Source organism: Taudactylus pleione, unplaced genomic scaffold (genome assembly GCF_031769625.1).
Source record: "Taudactylus pleione unplaced genomic scaffold, aTauple2 ptg000016l, whole genome shotgun sequence".
Taxonomy (NCBI): domain Eukaryota; kingdom Metazoa; phylum Chordata; class Amphibia; order Anura; family Myobatrachidae; genus Taudactylus; species Taudactylus pleione.
This window is the reverse complement of record NW_028284418.1, coordinates 38,463,419-38,483,215: the sequence shown is the minus strand read 5'-3', so window position 1 is coordinate 38,483,215 and position 19,797 is coordinate 38,463,419. Positions and strand designations below refer to the sequence as shown.

The 19,797-nt window shown below is 42.2% G+C and overlaps 1 protein-coding gene across 4 annotated transcripts in view; it reads right to left on the bottom strand.

The window, feature by feature from the left end:
- Positions 1–19,797, bottom strand: part of LRRC20 (leucine rich repeat containing 20) — a 654,368-nt gene that overhangs the window by 316,294 nt on the left and 318,277 nt on the right. For all 4 annotated transcript variants that reach the window (XM_088475705.1, XM_088475713.1, XM_088475702.1 and 1 more), the window contains exon 4: positions 699–866. In XM_088475705.1, the coding sequence (XP_088331831.1) occupies positions 699–866 (168 nt within the window). The remainder of the gene's footprint in view (positions 1–698; positions 867–19,797) is intronic.

Below are 19,797 nucleotides of genomic sequence, written 5' to 3'. Positions count from 1 at the left end.
ATTCATCCATTCAGTAGTCATGGCAAAACATTAAATTAACTGCAATTCAATCAACATTGATTGAAGTGCCCATTCCCTCTCCCCCAGCCTCATTACATTGTAAGGCCAGGGGTAATGCATGTTATGGTACTAAAAGGGATTTGAGGTGAAAAAAATAAACTGCAGCCCATTTTCATGGCAGCATAATACTTGTACATTGTGATGTCATAATTCAAAATATGCTTTTAATCAGTGGTACTATCTTACATTTTCTCCTTTTTTGTTTACTATATGTTGTCATTATTATACACATTCTATCAGAAAGACAGAATTTGTATTGTGTAAACCAACCGAGGATCGCTGCATTTTTTTGTTAATACCTACAACAACCAGTTAGCATAAGTAGGATGTTGGGAATACTGTGTGTTAGTCTTTACACTTGCTGCTAAATGATAAGCCAATTACAGATTTGGTCCAAATTTAAGTTTAGGAACAACAATGTGTAAACTAGTTTACAGTATGTATTATAGAAACAATAGATCAAGAACAAGGCATTGACTTTTGTGAAGGCGTATTATTTAATGACAGGCAAGAAATGGCTTTAGCAGGCCTCCAGGCCATCTGGGTTGTCTAGAACAGTACTGATTTTCTTTTAGAAGTTATAATACTGTATTACTTGTGTGATTAAAAACATTTAGAAACATTGACTTTTCACCTACCTTTGATTTGATTGCCTTCGAGGTTGATGCTCTCGATACATTGGATTCTCGTCAGCTCATCTGGGAATTTGTCAATCTTATTTCTACATAAATTGATCACCTTGAGGTTAGATAGAAAACTGGCTTCATTAGGGAGTTTTTCCAAGAGATTTCCTTCAAGATTTAGTTCTGAAACACAGAAAACAATAATTTTATGTCCAAACATATCAAACTGATAGAAACTTATATTAACTGACATGAAAAACTTTCTTATTGTCTATTTAGACATGGCAGAAACTAATGTACAGTAGCAACAAAAAATACTATAGTATAGACCAGGTACCCAAAAGATTCTCCTATACTGTTTGGAGTCAGTGATGCTGATATACTATTTGGTGTCCTTGTAGCTGATATACCATCTGATATAGTGTCCGTGCAGCTAATACAGTGACCTTTGTCCCTGCCACTGAAACTGTCTGGTGTCCCTGCAAATTATACACTTACCTGTATCCCAGCCACCAGGGGCTGGCTGGCAACTTTTAGCCTGGGGGGCAAATGCAAGCAGGCGGCCCTGGCAGAGGAGTAGCGTGTAGCCAGGGTGCCCAAAGAATATGCGTGCTATGGCGCCGTCCCCCCCTTCAAGTGTTCCATGGAGGAGGCGGGTCCATATGGGATTAATGTAAGGTAAAAATAAAGGTTAGGGCAGCCCCCTGTCGTAGTGCCCATATGCAGTGCCCCCGTGTGCCACAGGAGAGAACACCCTTATGCAGGCCTCCAGTAGTGCCCCCAGTAGTGATCCCCCCTATGCAGTGCCCCTTGTGCCCCAGTAGTACGCCCCTTATATAGTGCCCCCAGTAGTGGTCCCCCCTGTGCAGTGCCCCTTGTGCCCCCAGTAGTAAGCCCCTTATATAGTGCCCCTAATAGTGGTACCCCCTATGCAGTGCCCCTTATATAGTGCCCCCAGTAGCAGTCCACCCCCATGCAGTGCCCCCAATAGTGGTAACCCTTATGCAATGCCCCTTAAATAGTGGCCCCAGTTGTAGTCTCCCCCTATGCAGTACCCCCAGTATTGCCGTTTACATAGAGCCCCTAGCAGTGGTCCCTCGATGCAGTGCCCCCAGTAGTAGTCCCCTCCCCCTATGTAGTGCCCCTAGTAGTAGTCCCCCCCTTGTAGTGCCCCCAGTAGTAGTAGTACCCCCTTGTAGTGCCCCCAGTAGTAGTAGTCCCCCCCTTTGTAGTGCCCCCAGTAGTAGTAGTCCCCCCCTTTGTAGTGCCCCCAGTAGTAGTCCCCCCCTTTGTAGTGCCCCCAGTAGTAGTAGTCCCCCCTTTGTAGTGCCCCCAGTAGTAGTAGTCCCCCCTTTGTAGTGCCCCCAGTAGTAGTCCCCCCTTTGTAGTGCCCCCATTAGTAGTAGTCCCCCCCTTGTAGTGCCCCCATTAGTAGTAGTCCCCCCCTTGTAGTGCCCCCATTAGTAGTAGTCCCCCCTGTAGTGCCCCCAGTAGTAGTAGTCCCCCCCTGTAGTGCCCCCAGTAGTAGTAGTCCCCCCCTGTAGTGCCCCCAGTAGTAGCCCCCCCTTGTAGTGTCCCCAGTAGTCGTAGTCCCCCCCTTGTAGTGTCCCCAGTAGTCGTAGTCCCCCCCTTGTAGTGTCCCCAGTAGTAGTAGTCCCCCCCTTTGTAGTGCCCCCATTAGTAGTCCCCCCCTTGTAGTGCCCCCATTAGTAGTAGTCCCCCCCTGTAGTGCCCCCAGTAGTAGTGTCCCCCCTGTAGTGCCCCCAGTAGTAGTAGTCCCTCACCCCCCTTGTAGTGCCCCCAGTAGTAGTATTAGTAGTCCCCTTATAGTGCCCCCAGTAGTAGTCCCCAGTAGTAGTCCCCTCCCCCTTGTAGTGCCCCCAGTAGTAGTAGTCCCCCCCTTGTAGTGCCCCCAGTAGTAGTAGTCCCCCCCTTGTAGTGCCTCCAGTAGTAGTAGTCCCCCCCTTTATAGTGCCCCAGTAGTGCCAGACACTCCCCCCCAGTAGACACACGTAATATATAAAACAAAATAAAAAACAACACTTACTTGAATTCCCGCTCCCGCCGCCGCCGCCATCTGCTCCTCCGTCTGTCCTCCCGGGCCGGGCCGCTCTGCATTATGGGAGAGACGTCATATGACATCATGACGCCTCTCCCATTGCCCACTGCGGGAACAGGAAGATGGAACGGCTCCTGCAATGGGCGCAGCAGCAGCTGAGAGTCTGACAGACTCTCATTGGCTGCTGATCTAAACAAACACACAGCTGCCGGAGCCGGCGGCTGTGTGTTTGTCAGTGTAGCACTGACCGAACTCCGTCCGGTCAGCGCTACACGCGCGGTGCAGTCTGTGTCACAGTGACACAGACTGCACCGGCCCGAGGCCTGCATGACGCTGCGGCCCGGGGGGCACATGGCACCCTGCCCCCTGGCCCAGCCCGCCACTGACATACAGTACTGTCTCATGTCAATGCAGTTAATACACTGTCTGAAGTCCCTGTTACTGATATACTGTATGAAGACCCTGCCTATAATCTACTATATAGGGTCTCTGAAACTAATCTACTGCATAGAGTCCTTGCTACCGATCTACTACCTTGATACCTGTTGCCGATGTACCATCTGAAGCCCCTGCTGCTGATATACATTCTGGAGTCCCAGCTATTGATAAACTATCTGCTTTCGCTGCTATCTAAAAGTGTGTTTGGAAATCGAAGTGCTTCACAAGGTTTCAGCCTATGTTAACACATTTGGGTCAGACCCTATGACCCCCCCCAATATGTAGCTAGAAATAACAGTGGGTGGTGCTATCAAATGGCGCTCCCTTTTAAGGCCCTTGATGTGGTGGATAACAAATGGTGTCATGATAATGAAGGTGTGTTATGGTCAACAATTACATTCACATGCTAAACAACAGAATAATAAAAAAATAATACATCCCTTGAGAGGACGGTCGATTTTTCTCCACTCTGACGATTTCTTTTTGTCAATATTTCTCCAGTGAAAGAGTAATGTGTGTGGATGACATGGAGGTGTTGACAGAGGGGGGGGAGAAAGAAAATTAAGGTGTAGTAGGATCTTGATAATAAAGGTTAAACAATTCCCTTTGGTGAAATGTCTTCACCATTGGAGTGTTTGTGCTATAACCAGAGGTTAGAAATCTCTTTTTCTCATTAAACACTTGGCAAATGCCACATACCACACTTATGAAGTGAAAAGGGGGGTATCCACATATAAAGGTTTCTTTTACACAGATAAATCCCTCTAGCGTAATTAGAATTGCGTACCAACAACTTACTGAGATAAGGTGAGTTAAATATAAAAAGATATCCAACATCTCATTTCATTTCTTTTTTGAGATTGGCGTTAATACTTTTATTAGAATCTACAGCCTCTATTAGGACCCCCAGACCTCTCCCTCTTTAAAGGTGTATTTTATGTACATTATAACCACTTCTGGTTTGCGCTGGCCAGCACCGGATGTGAACTTTTTTTTTCAAGCTATTTAAAGTCCTGGATTCAGGATACCTGCTCATATGCCCTGAGGAAGATATAGAACTCTCGAAACATGTTGGCCTGTGCAGTTATTTTTCACCATCACCACCCGAACTTGCACAGAAAAATAGGTATGTTCCTCCCACTATTTAATTATCCCGTCCTATCCGGATTGAGTTGTTTGTTGGTAGGACTACCTGTATCCTGTTAGTTGTAGCACCCAGTGATTGTATTGTATTTTATTTGTGCACCACTACACTTTTCTGTGTAAATCTTATGAAATAAAATTTTATATACCATCGGTATTGGTATGCATCCTTGGAGGAGAAGTAACCTATGGCTATTGTGAAGAACGTTAACTTTAGATATTTCATGTATACCATTCTACCATGAGTACAGGTACGCTAACCTAAAGAAAAATAAATAAGATGTTAAAGATATCTTTAGTGCTTGAAAGTCACCTTATCTCAGTGAGTTGTTGGCACGCAATCCTAACTCCACTAGAGGGATTTATATGTGTAAAAGAAACCTTTATAAGTGGATACCCCCCTTTTCACTTCATAAGTGGGGTACATGGAATATGCAAAGTGTTTATTGAGAAAGAGTTCTAACCCTGGTTATGGCATCACATACACCCCAATAGTGAAGATATTTCACCAAAGGGAATTGTTTATAATTTATTATCAAGATCCTACTAAACAATATTATTGTATTTTCCCCCTCTTTATCAACACCTCCATGTTATCCACACACGTTACTCTTTCACTGGAGAAATATTGATAAAAATAAATGGTGAGAGTGGAGGAAAATTGACCGTCCTCTCAAGGGCTGCTGCTGCTGCTATGTCTGGAGTCCTAGCTGCTGATATACTGGGGTAAATGTAATAGCCTGTGAACTGCAGGCATCAGCGAGTTCCGTGAGAGACTGCTCGATGTTTTAAAGTAACAGTCATTTAAAAGTTTAAATCAACCTGGTTTTGCCTTTTATATGATTGCTCATTTAAAACATCGGGCAGTCTTTCACATAACTCGACGATGCATGTAGTCCGCAGGCTATTACATTTACCTCACTATCTGGAGTTGCTGCTGCTCTATACTTTCTTGAGTCACTACTACGGATATACAATCTGAAGTCCATGTCACTGATATACTATAAGGAGTCGCTGCTGTTGATGCTGTACAAATGTCTAGAGTCCCTGCTGCTGATATACTATCTGGAATCCCTGCTGCTTCTGGATTTTCTATCACTAAAATACTGTCTGAATCCCTGCTGCTGATATACTATCTGGGCTACCTATTGTTGATATACTATCTGGGCTACCTGCTGCTGTTACACTATATAAAGTCCCTGCTACAAATATACTGTCTGAAGTCCCCAGAATTGGTAGAAAGAAGACACCTGACATGAAGTATGTCTCAGTCCTTTGTCATTTAACATACTGTGAAAAAAAGAGTTATGGTATGACATACCTTTGTTAACTCTTTTTCTTCGAGGTCCATGGGGTCCACAGCCATTACGTTGGGTTATGAATCCCGGTCACTAAACAGTTAACGCAAACGAGTTCTCTGCTCCCAGGATGCACCGGGGATCCTCCTCATATACCCCACCCCCTGCCTCAGGTAGCCAGTTCGTTACCAAGCTCAAGCAGGCAGAGACAAACAAAGGGTAAGAAAGAAAAGACCCATACTCACGAGTCCAGACTCTCAAGAGAAGAACTATGGAAAAAACCTCTCCCAGAACTACAGGTGCATCTGGGTGGGTGTCCTGTGGACCCCATGGACCTCGAAGAAAAAGAGTTAACAAAGGTATGTTATACCATAACTCTTATTTTCTTCTTCAGGGTCCATAGCCATTACGTTGGGGATATCCTAAAGCACTAACCTTACGGGCGGGGACGCTCCTGGCTCTCGGAAGAGAGTAGAAACCTACGCCCAAAGGAGGCATACTGAGAGGCAAAAGTGTCAAAGGAATAAAATTTGACAAAGGTATGGATGGAAGACCATGTGGCTGCTTTGCATAATTGCTCAGCAGAAGCACCCCGGCGGGCCGCCCAGGATGGACCTACCGCCCTAGTAGAATGTGCAGTCACTGAATCCAGCACCCGCATACCAGCCTGTGTATAAGCCAATGAAATTGCCATGCGAATCCACCTGGCCAGTGTCTGTTTACTGGCTGGCCAGCCACGCTTATGACAACCATAAAGCACGAAAAGTGAATCAGACTTCCTCCATTTGCTCGTGCGTTTAACATAAATTTTCAACGCACGGACCACATCCAGGGAAGCCTCACCTTGTGAGAGACTTGTGCCCTGAAATGCTGGAACTACTATTTCTTCATTAATATGAAATTTAGACATCACTTTCGGAAGGTAACCCTCCCTAGTACGTAGCACTGCTCTATCTTGATGAAATACCAAGAACGGCTCCCGGAAGGAAAGCGCAGCTAAATCCGACACTCTACGTGCAGATGCCATAGCAAGGAGGAATACCATCTTTTCTGTTAGCCACTTGATGTCTATTGAATTTAAAGGCTCGAACGGATGAGCCTGTAAAACCTTCAGAACTAGAGTCAAGTCCCACGGAACAACCGGGGAAACGAAGGGAGGCTGAATCCTCAACACCCACTTAAAAAGGTCTTTATATCTGTTCTCAGAGCAATTTTATGTTGGAACCAGACTGAAAGAGCTGACACCTGTACCCTTAAAGAGGCCAAAGCGTAGCCCTTTTCCCAGAACACTTTGAAGAAAATCCAGCACTCTGGATATCAGGAATTTATGAGGATCATACCCTTTCAGTTCACAACACTGAAAGAAAGTATGCCAAACCCTATAGTATATACGGGCTGAGGATGGGTTCCGTGCCTTCAACATCGTCCGTATAACAGACTCGGAAAACCCCTTCTTCCTCAAGACGGAGGCCTCAAGAGCCATGCCGTCAGCGATAGCCAATAAAGATCCGGGTACCAGCAGGGACCCTGTAGCAACAGATCTGGTCTCAATGGCAGAGAGCATGGAGTGTCTATGGAGAGAGACCATAGATCTGTGAACCAGTGCCGTCTCGGCCATGCCGTAGCTATTAATATGACGGTGCTGCCCTCTTGTTTGATCTTTCTGACAACTCTGGGCAGAAGAGCAAACGGGGGAAACAGATATACCAGCATGTAACGCCACTTTACTGTCAGTGCGTCTACAAACTCGGCTCTCGGATCTCTTGTCCAGGATCCGTACCTGGGAACCTTGTTGTTCCTTCTTGATGCCATCAGAACTATTTCTGGTAGACCCCACCTGTCCACAAGGTTCCGAAAAACCTGTGGATGTAGAGCCCATTCTCCTGCATTTATCTCTTGCCAACTGAGAAAATCGGCCTCCCAATTCAGGATTCCTGGAATGAACACGGCAGATATCGTGGGTAGATGAGTCTCTGCCCATACCAGGATCTTTGATACCTCTGCCAAGGCAGCCCGACTCCTTGTGCCCCCTTGATGATTTAGGTAGGCGCCCGCAGTGCGATTGTCCAACTGTATCTGCACAGACATGCCCTTTAAGATTTCCTGAGCCTGCACTAAAGCTTTGAATATAGCTCTTAGTTTCATGATGTTTATCAGTAGCCGGCTTTCCACCACTGACCACTTTCCCTGGAAAGTGTGTGACTCAGTCATCGCCCCCCAACCTTGAAGACTGGCGTCGGTTTTGACTAATGTCCAATCCGGCACTCAAAAGGGGCGACCCTGCCTGAGATGCTTTGTCTGCAACCACCAGATAAGGGACAACCGTACCTCTGGAGAGAGACGCAGCAGCTGAGACCTGATCGTGCGATGATCCTTGTTCCAGCGAGACAGAACTAATTGCTGCAGTGGTCTGGAGTGAAATTGAGCGTATTCCACCATTCTGAAGGTGGCCACCATCAACCCCAGGACCTGCATGGCTACTAGAACGGATATCTGCCTGTTGCAAAGCAACCTGCATATTCGTGATTGTAGGGCAAGGATCTACTCCTCCGGCAGATATATTTTCTGCACCACGGAGTCCAATCTCGCTCACCAATGACACATCTGTTGTACCGGACAGGGTGACGACTTTTGCAAATTTATGATCCAGCTGTGACTGTACAAATATGATACTGTCAGCCTCAAATGATCCTGTACCTGCTGTGGGGACGGCCCCAGCAACAGGAGGTTGTCAAAGTAAGGAAAAATCCTGATGCCTTGGCGTCTGAGGCATGCCATCATCACCGCCATCACCTTGCTGAATACCCGAGGGGCTGTGGACAGGCCAAACGGCAGGGCCTGGAACTGAAAAGGTTTCTCCCCTACCACAAAACGAAGACATTTTTGATGAGCCTGTGTGATTGGGATGTGAAGGTAGGCATATATCTAGGGATACCATATAGTCCCCCTGTTCCATTGCCAACACAAACGATAGCAATGTTTCCATCCTGAACCCGGGGGCACGAACAAATTTGTTGAGCTCTCTCAGATTCAGAATAGGCTGGTATGACCCATTCGGTTTCTGAACCAAGAACAGATTGGAGTAAAACCTCTCGGAACTGATGCTCTGGCACCGGAATCACTACTTCTGATGCTAGCAAGGCAAGAATAGCCTTCTGAAGGGTCAAAGCTTTTTCTGAACCCACCTGCAGGTTTACACAAAAGAACCTTTGCGGAGGAGTCCACCAAAATGTCAGGGCGTACCCTCGGGAAATAACTTCTCGAACCCAGGCATGCTCTAGCGTGAGGTGCCAGGGCTCTGAGAACCAAAGTAGTCAGCCCCCCACCCTGGGATCCCCCAGGGGGAGGCCCATCCTATCAGGCCACTGGTTTATCCTGGACCCTAGATCCTGGACGTTTGTTCTGCCAGGGCTTCCTGGGTCCTGCCTTTTCTGGTGGAAATCTCGCTGAGGGCTGACCTTTGTCCTTGCCCTGCAGCCGAAACCCCCGAAAGGACGCCCTCCTCAATTTAGATGAGGTTACTGATGGCAAACCCGCCGTCTTTGAGGCTGCCATGGAGGATACAATTTTGTCCAATTCTGGACCAAAGAGAACACCTTCTGTGAATGGAAGGAATTCTAGGGCCTTTTTGGACCCAGCATATGCCTTCCAATCCTTCAAACAGAGGATCCTACATGCCACCACGGACTCTGCTGAAACTTTAGAGGAAAGGATCCCTGCACCTAGGCGGCATCTCCCAAATAAGAGGCACCTTCTCTAATAAAGGAGATCATATCCAGTTGCTCCTTAGAGGCATCTGGTAAAGACTCCATTAGAGTTTTAGCCCACTCCTCAAAAGCTCTTGCTACCCAGGCAGTGGCCATAGCTGGGCGGGTGGCCGTTCCTGCCAGCGAAAAAATTGATTTGAGACAAGTCTCCAGTCTCCTATCTGTGGTTTCCTTCAGCAAAACTGCTGGGATTAGCAGAGTGGTACATGTAATCAGCTGTGCTACATGTTCATCAACTGACAGTGGATTCTCCCACTTGGCACAGTCATCTGCTGGAAAAGGATATAGAAGCACCATTCTTGAGCTGGCAACCTGAGGCAGGGGGTGGGGTATATGAGGAGGAACCCCGGCGCATCCTGGGAGCAGAGAACTCATTTGCGTTAACTGTTTGGTGACCGGGATTCATACCCCAACGTAATGGCTGTGTACCCCATGGACCCCGAAGAAGAAATGTAAGGTATTGTTATTTGCTACAATGGGCTCAATTCAATGCGAACTGAACAGCGCTGGGAAGGAGCTCCCGTAGCTATTCAATTCATTGCGCTGTTAAGTCAGAGAATGCCTGTTCTCGTGCCTTAAACATGGTGTTTAGTCGCGAGAACCAGCATTCTCCGACATAAGTGCCTGGCGCGATGCTGTTTACGCTGCACTAAGAGCAGAATACGGCATTGCGCCAGCAGTTTCATCGGATTTCTGCTCGCACACCAGGAGGGGTGAGAGAGGAAATCCTTCAGTCGGGCTTAACAGCGCGCTGAATTGAATAGCTCCGAGAGCGCTTTCCCGGCGCTATTCAATTTGCGTTGAATTGAGCCCATTGTATTTATACGATCCTATGTTGTCCTTTGTTTTCTGTTCAACCTGTGTTCTCACGTTTATTTTCTTGTTGAGTTGTGATGTCCCCAGAAACTGAAAAAAATGTTCAGTACTGCAAAGTTATTAACACAAAAGGAGCATACAGCAAGAAATACAATGCCAACAGAATCTGTCATGAAGTTTTATTAACCACATCTAGAATACAGTAGATGTGAGAATAGTAGCACTATGACTTCCTAAAGGAACTATTTATAAAAAAAACAGTTTTAATGTGGATGTGATAAAAACAATGTACCTACATTCGCAAAGTGAAAAAAATAAACTTTTGCCAGGGCATGGGCTCTAATAAGACCCCATTCTGATAAAGAGCTGTAGCTGCTCCCAGGTTTGGCATCGTTGCTCATTTGTGGTATCGGCCTGCGCATGCATCAGTGGGGCTGACACAGAAAGATCGGGGACATTAGCAAGCAGGTCCAAGCTTGGAATTCTGACATCGTAGCAGCCCAACTAGAAACTTATGGGGGATGCTTTCGTGGTTGGAAATGCAGGGACCATTTCATATATAGTACAATAGAAATCTGCTCATAAATGATAGGGATACTTTTATTTCCAGCAATTTCACTTTAATAAGTATGCTTCAAAATGAGTTATGCGTCAGACTTAAAAAAAACTAAATATGATACAACAAAGGAAAGATAAAGCTCAGATGAATGAAGTAGTCACCATGTTCTTCCTAAACATGACACATGCATACAAGTAAGGTGGCATGAGGCAGTTTCCTCTGCTAGATTTGTCATCAACATTATTCCATGCAGCAATTCCCTCTACAACATTGATCATCAACAATATACCATGAGGCAGTTCCATCTGCTAAATCTGTCATCAACATTAATCCATGAGAAAGATCCATCTGCTAAATCTGTCATCAACATTATTCCATGAGGCAGTTCCCTCTGATAGATCCGTCATCAACATTATTCCATATTCTGCTCTGCTATACTAAAAATCCCCTATTTTCTTAATTAATAAATAAATATACTCCACATACAGAACCCTTCTGTTAAGAGTTACTCTGATCAAACTATTTTTTTTTACGTCAGCTATATGATTTTGTGTCCTGAAAGTAGAATACAAGTACAGTTTGATGATTGCTGTATATTTATGAGCTGATTACAATGTGTGAAATCTATGCGGTCTAGTTTATTTCTTGTTGTTTTTCTTTTTTTGCTCAAGAGAACACTAAAAATGCCTATACCCTCTAAAGTTCATAGACAACTATAGTTATTTGTAAAAGGCAAAGGGCAAAATTTGCTAAGCGGCGGGTTCGAAACCCCGGCGGTTGGTGGCGGTTTGACGGCGGGTTCTATTCTGTTCTAAACCCCGGCGGTTTGGTGGCGGTTTCTAAATGACAGCCCTGTTATATTCTATTCTAAAATGTGTTTTAACGGTGGTTTGGTGGCGGTTTTGCTACCTACAGATTTACTAAGGCCAATACCGCTGCAAAACTGCCGTCAAAACACATTTTAGAATAGAATAGAACAGGGCTGTCATTTAGAAACTGCTGCAAAACCGCCACCAAACCCCCGGAGTTTAGAACAGAATAGAACCTGCCGTCAAACTGCCACCAAACCGCCGGGGTTTAAAACCCACCGCTGAGTAAATTTTGCCCAAAGAGTAGTAATTTAGAAAAAGCAAAGAGCTAAATTACAATCACAGATAAACTGGAAAGCAAAGGATGTTTTCCGATTATTCTATATTTCGCTCAACAATGTACACTATCAAACCCCACAGACAAAAAAAAAAGGATAAAATAAATGCATACTTTGGATTACTGTTAAAAGTCCCCAAATGTGTCCCTTAGTCTTTCATAAGAAAAAAAAAAAAATCAACAGCAATCCAACATTTGCCCACAGGTAGAACCATAACCTGGATTGCTTATGCAGTTTATATTACTATTGATGCAAAATGTCTAACATCACATTTCCTGAGATTCATTTTATAACAGTATGTATGTGCACTTCTTGTAGTTTATATAGTATTAAAGTAGTTCCCAAGCACTACAAAGATTCATAGATGTGTTCTAGTTAAAAGATTGATCATTGCTAGATATACTGTAGATCAAACCCTTTTGCAAATATCTATGCAAGGGATGTATTTGGATACTGGGCAAATGTGGTAAGTCACCACTTACCCAGGGACTGTAGTGTAACGCGCTTGAAGAACTGTAAACCATAAAAGTATATGCTCTTTAGACTAACACAATTCAGGAGCCTAATTATAAATTCCAAACAAGCTGGTACTAAACACCTGATATACACCATATTCACCCATATGCTGGTGATGTGCATCAACACCACCTTACTGGCAAGAAATTCCTTCTGCTTAATTAATGTATTATAAAGGTAAATTAAAGTAAACAGATGGAGGGTTTTGCACTAACCTCCCATGGTAGAGATCAATATTTCAGTACAACTTAGCTTGCATTGCTTAAATGATAAAAGACAGCACAAAACAAGATAATGGTTTCCTACTCCCAATTAACTCGGTAAATGGTGCTCTTTGCTCTTTTTCCACCCATTCATCCATGTCCTGTTCTTTCACCCATTATTCTCTCATGCCCACTTAACACTCTTTCCATTAAGTAGAGAAAAAGATGTGGATATGTGAAAATTATATTCCTGAAATAATTTTTTCAGGTATAAAAAATCTAGTGATAACCTCTGTGCTGATAATAAAGGAGAAGAATGGTATAGAGGAATTCTCACACTGATTAAGAAACAATCATAAGCACATTTATTATTATTATAATAAACAATTCATTGACCAGCCAACTACATAATTCTAAAATATCACAGATGTTCTCCATATGCAATAAAATATAATATAAAAAACAATAAACAATTATTTGAATAATTAATTAACTCAACAATTGCAGTTATAACAGTATCATCCTCATCCCAGAAGTATCACACATTGAACTGTAGCTGCAGTTAAATTTAATGCAATGATTATTTAGGCAGCTCCGTGCTGATAATGATATATGGTGTATACAAATGTTAGCAGGTCTCCAATTCAGGAGATCTGGACATCCCCTGCATGCTGATCAGGGAAATAGGAAGGAGACTTAATCTCCAACTGGAGACTTAGGGCCTGATTCAAACACGTTCGCTAGGCTGCCTTCGCACATAGTCTGCTGATGTTTGCAATCTACGCATGCGTATAAGACGCAGTGCGTGTACCCGAACCAGTCCATGTGATCGTGAAGCATTGGCACCCTGTACACATACACCCCACTAGAATGAGTGATAGGATAAACCATTTGTGGCTGGTGACAGGAGGTGGTCGATGGAAACAGGCGTATTGTGGTGCGAACGCAGGCGTGTGCGCGTCTGAATACCGTTTCAGGGGCATGCATAATTAAGACACAGCATCAGCATACATGTCACATGGCTGAATTACACACAGCAGCACTCGCAGTGCTTGCGGTAGGGTATGGTCAACCACAAGTGATGCGTATGGGTCCGATGTTACCGATTGTTTAATACACTTCCCGGAGATGACGTGTGTTACTAAGTGAATGTGGGCGTCTTGTGACAGGCTGTTGAGCGTCTAAATACACACCGCAATCGCACGGCAAGACATAGTGGGCGTGCTAATGTATTGCTAGCGATCGCGGGATTTGCATACTACTGCTGGAACGAGTCTCAGTGCGGCTGATACCTGTCAGGTTCTCTTGTGTGTCCTTAGTCAGCCACCACGTGGTCACAGCCTCAACCTCCCCAACACTGCATATCCAGCAGCACAATGTCCGCTCATCCCTCCGGAATCCAGCAATGTAGGGGAGTGAAATGAAGGCTAGCTAGACAATCCAGCAGTGCAGATAGGTAAGTTTGGTGTTACAGCAATATCCCACAGTTCCAAACCCCTAATGCGTTTCGCACCTCAAATGGGGGCTTTTTCAAAGAGTGATATGCCACTTCCCAGGGACGCTTTTAAAGATACTGACATTCATTTCATTGGTGCAATCACAGTCCTTATTGTTGGCACCTGAAAAAATCCACCTCCTAATCCACTTCCTAAAACAACCCTAATTCACATCCACAGTGAACCCAGTGAATCAGCTGAAATTGAATTGGCATCAGCACAGAAAAACATAGGGCAGAGGCTATTGCATGTTTTCGTACCTAAAGCAATTAGTGGTAAAAGCCTGACAATAGTATCAGATCAGGTCATAAAAATATTATACAGAAATAAGTACCAATAGAGAACATATTTAGAAAGGTTTTATTCAAAAACATATTAAACTGTCTAATTGGAAATAGAACCCTTGACCTATTCAATCCCAACCCGTAGCTCTACCCCTAGTCTACTAGTCTATCCAGCCATTCATTACTTCTGATAGATCTACATGTGTTTATGTCAACATTTCAAATCTCCATCACTTATTTATAGTGGGCTTTGGTCTTCTATGTAGGAAAATCAGCTAAATACACAGGATCTATGAAAAATATACATTCAAATATATATACAAAAAAGAGAAATGAAAAAAAACAGCAACAATAATAACTGAGCCATGAACCCTTAAACCTATTTTATCCCAAACCTTCACCTTACTCTATTCCTATCATACAGTACCAATGACACCCTATAATATAAGTATTAGTCCATATATTATATTGTGTATACCTCTTATTCATCCCCTATATTAACATAATTAATAACTGCATGAACACATAACCTATACAAACACTCTAATACATGGTCACATGCTCAACCATTACAACATCCCACAACAAATACCAAACCATATTATATAATTCACTACCACTGGGATGTGAACCATCTTGAGAACTTCATCCACATCCCAACTAATGTACAGTAAACCCAGGATAGCCCTAATGAATATTGTCATATAACAAATGGCCTAAAGGAAAATGTGCATCTATTCCCCCTCCCCCCACACACAAAGCCCCCCCTCAACTATGTTGTCACCCAAATCCATTCATACTCAACTGTCTAAATAATATATATATATATTTTTTTTTTACACCTTATTTAGAGTGAAGGTTGTGCAAAGCCAATATCCCTATCTTTCCCTCACTAAACTGATACAGCCTAATATTATACTATCCATAACTCCAGTACTCAAAGTGACATTAATGAGAAATCGATTTAAATTCAATATTGTCATTCAGCCCGTGAGGGAACAGGGTTCTCAACTTGAATATCCAAAGTGATTCTTTGGTACACATTCTTAAATCTGTCTCTTCCTCTTGTGGTCTTAATGACATGGTGTACCCCAACAAGAGTGATGCCTTCCAGATTGCAATTATGATTTGTGGCAAAGTGTTGTGACACACTATGTTTTTGAAAACCCTTTAGAATATTCAGTCTATATTCCCTAAATCTGGGCTTCAGGGTATGGGTGGTTCTGCCTACGTACTGCAGGCCACAAGGGCACTGCAGTATGTATACGCAATAGGTGGTGTCACAAATAATAAACCCACGAAAACTGAATTTTTCTTTAGTAGTGAAGGATTCTACTTCCACAGTTCTACTGAATATGAATCTACAAGTTATGCATCTAGTTTTCCCATATTTATAGCATCCTATTGTTGGAGTAGTTAACCATATTTGGGTCCTAGGATTGCTCAAGTTCTTCTTTATTTCTTTTCTTAGCATACTTGGTGCCATTATATTTTTTACATTTACATTTTTTTTAACCACCTCCTTAAGTTGTGATGACATAGTAGATTGCATTACAGGGTCTTGTTGTAATATCTTAAAGTTATTTTTCAAAACATTTGTAATATTAATAGACTGACTATTGAATTTAGAAATAAAATACAGCTGTACGCTGACTTCAATAGGGGTTCAGGGTAACCTCTAGAGATAAAGTCATGAAGCATCACATCTGCTTGCGCATGGAAATCATTCAAGGAAGAACAATTCCTGCACAGTCTACTAAACTGACTGAATGGAACATTTTGCAACCAAGCTTTATAGTGGCTACTAGAGTAATGAAATGTTCGTATCAACAGGTTTCTTAAAAATTTTTGTAACTATGCTATTACCCTCGGAGAAAATGGTCAAATCCAAAAAAATTCACTAATAGTGTGACTAAAAGTGTGTGTAAATTTAAGATTGAATTTATTATCTTTCAAGTGATTCACAAAATCAAGTGCTGTGTGCTCTTTCCAAATGCAAATAGGTCATCTACATAATGGCCAAAGTACACTAGGTTTGCACCAAATGGTCCTTCCCAAATGAAACGTTTTTTTGAACCGTGACATATATAAATTAGCAAAACTAGGTGCAAACCTAGTGCCCATTGTCATTCCCAACACCTGAAGAAAAAATTCACTCTCAAAAATAAAATATTTGTGTTTTTAAATAAAAGTGATAGCAGAAATTAGAAACTGTCTAAGTGACCCTGAAATCTTCACATCTTGGTCTAAAAACCAATCTGTAGTTCTAATCCCTTCATCATGTAGTATGTGTGTACACAGAGCCTGAACATCCAAGGAAAGAAATGCATATCTGGGTTCCCATGTAATATCTTTAATAACATTTAGTAGACTCGTGGTATATCGGATGTGGGATTTCAGGGTCACAACATATTTTTGCAAAAAGTGATCAATAAACTGTGATAAATTAGAAGTGAGGGACACAATACCTGAAATAATAGAATAACCAGGGAGTGCTGTGAGTGACTTTTTTGGGTATGTGATAAAAAATAAGGATGGCAGGGTGATCTACAAATAAAAAAGCAAATTCATCTTTAGAGATGACCCCTCCCCCGAGGCTTCATTCAACATTAGCTTAAATTGCGCTTGAAACTCTAGAATAGTATCTTTATTTTCTGATAAATATTAAATCACCCAAATGGGTGTAAGTCTCATTTACATAAGCTTCTCTATGAAGGACTACCCCCCTCCCCTTTATTGGCATTATTAGTTATATTGGACCAACATGGTTTTTACACATATCTTATAAAAGTCATCCATCATCTTCTTATAAAAGAATAGGATAGTGTTGGATTTCTGGTTTATGGGATTGAAATTTGATTTTCTTTTAAAGACATTCCTGTCTATTGAGGAATTTAAAGTGTTTCTAATATCAATTTTTTCCCCCTTTCTCATTTAATATCACATGCTTTTCTTCCCACAAACTCTCCAAGGTAAGCAAAGATTCCACATCCATACTTTCTAAACTCATTGGAGACAAAGATTAATTTTTTTAGTTTTTAGAGGCAAAATACCTCTTTCTGCATAGATCAGACAAAAAAATTTAACTAGACAAACAAGTCAAAAAATAAAGGATACTATCATAGTACAGAAAAAAAGTTTGCATTTATATATAAAAGCATAAAATAAAAAATATAAAACCATGAGGAATGAACATCACATATTCCAACATTTATTGTACTGCTGGTATGGTGACACAGTGGTTAGTATTATTGCCTCAGTCCTGAAATCATAAGTTCAATTCCCAACCAAAGCACTGTGTGTGGAGTTTGTATGTCCTCCAGGGCCTCGTATCCTCCCACAATCCAAAAACAACTTTTAGGTTAATAGTATTCTGATAAAATCCATCCTTAGGGTCTGATTGAGAGATGGACAAATGATGGTACTGCTCTTACACTCTTCATGGTAATAGATAGACTTTCACTAATTATTTCCATTTTTATGCGCAAGACATCCAAAAGGCATCTCTGCTGGCCCAATAGCTGATCATAGAGTCACATGGGAGGTAACCCCTGAAAGATCCTTCAGGATTAGCTATTTTGTGCTTTATTCATAGGCTATCTTTTCTACACATTATTTTTGCAGTCTTCATCAAATTGTGAAACACAATAGCCTTTTGTTTATGATTTCTTTTATTTGCAACATAAGAAATATTACATTTTTGTAGCTTTTTTTGACATTTAATTATTAAACTAAATGCTAGGAGAATACGGTTTTGTTATTCGAGTATGGGATTGTATTTATTCTTACCATGGTTTTACTTTGTATGTCTCATGTAATATTCATTACTATAAGTATTTTATTTCTATTTTTGATACTAGTATGTAGCAAATCTCCATACTCCAAAATTGTCTGGAAGTTAACAAATGTTTAATGTTTACTATGATAAAGCTCCAGCTGTTAGTAAAGGCACATTAGTATGCAGAGTGATTATAAATTGTAACAATAAAATAAAATAAAGTAAAATAAATCAAGTGATTCAAGTTTAAAGCTAAACCTGAAATAAAAACAATGCAAATCTGTCAATGTCCAAGTATACTAGGATACAAATTGACATTAGTTGTAACAATCCATTACCGATAATAACCAAATCGCCCAAATACATTAGATCTTAAACATAGTAAATAGTGATATATTGCATCTTGCATTTTTTTGTACAAGATTACGTCAGCTACAGTAAACAGATCAAAACCTCCATTTATCGACAGTCTAAATATTGTGCTCAAACCTCAGTGACCAATACTATGGTCAACCTCTTCTGCTTTACAGGAACGATGCTTTAGGAAGTTCATCTATCCTCCACTCGTTACCTGTATTAATGGCACCTGTTTGAACTGGTTAACTGTATAAAAGACACCTGTCTACACCCTCAAACAGTCAGACTGCAACCTCTCCACCATGGCCAAGACCAGAGAGCTGTCTAAGGACACCAGGGACAAAATTGTAGACCTGCACAAGGCTGGGATGAGCTACAGTACTCGACAATAGGCAAACAGCTTGGTGAGAAGAGATCAACTGTTGGCGCAATTATTAAAAAAATGGAAGAAATACAAGATCACTGACAATCTCCCTAAACCAGGGGCTCCATGCAAGATCTCACCTCGTGGGGTATCAATGATCTTGAGAACGGTGAGGGATCAGCCCAGAACTACACGGGGGGACCTAGTCAATGACCTCAAGAGAGCTGGGACCACAGTAACAAAGTTTACCATTAGTAACACACTACGTCGTCATGGATTCAAATCCTGCAGCGCGCCTGAGAGGTCCCCCTGCTTAAGCACTCCATTACTCCTTATTAATAGTAGTATGTGAAATGATCTCTCTTACTCATCACCAGATAGAATAAAGATGACAAAAGCAAAAACAATAACCATCTAGCACTCGACAAAAGATCAATGATAAAGAACACTTAAATTACATGCTTTTATTATGTGCCATTTACATCTTGGCATCTGGGAGGCGCATGATACCATGGGCCATTAAATAAGTGGACTTTATATGAGGTTTTTTTTAATCGCTTGTGAGTATATGTCATTTGAGTGTTTTGTATCATTAAACTTTTGTCAAGAGCTAGAAGGTTGCACTATTGCTTTTTCTTTTGTCTTCTTGATTCTATCTACACATGTCCAGGCCCATCTAAAGTTTGGCTGTGACCATCTGGATGATCCAGAGGAGGATTGGGAGAATGTCATGTGGTCAAATAAGATCAAAATAGAACTTTTTGGTATAAACTCCACACGCAGTGTTTGGAGGGAGTAGAATGATGAGTGGCATCCCAAAAACACCATACCCACTGTGAAGCATGGGGGTGGAAACATCATGCTTTGGGGATGCTTTTCTGCAAAGGGG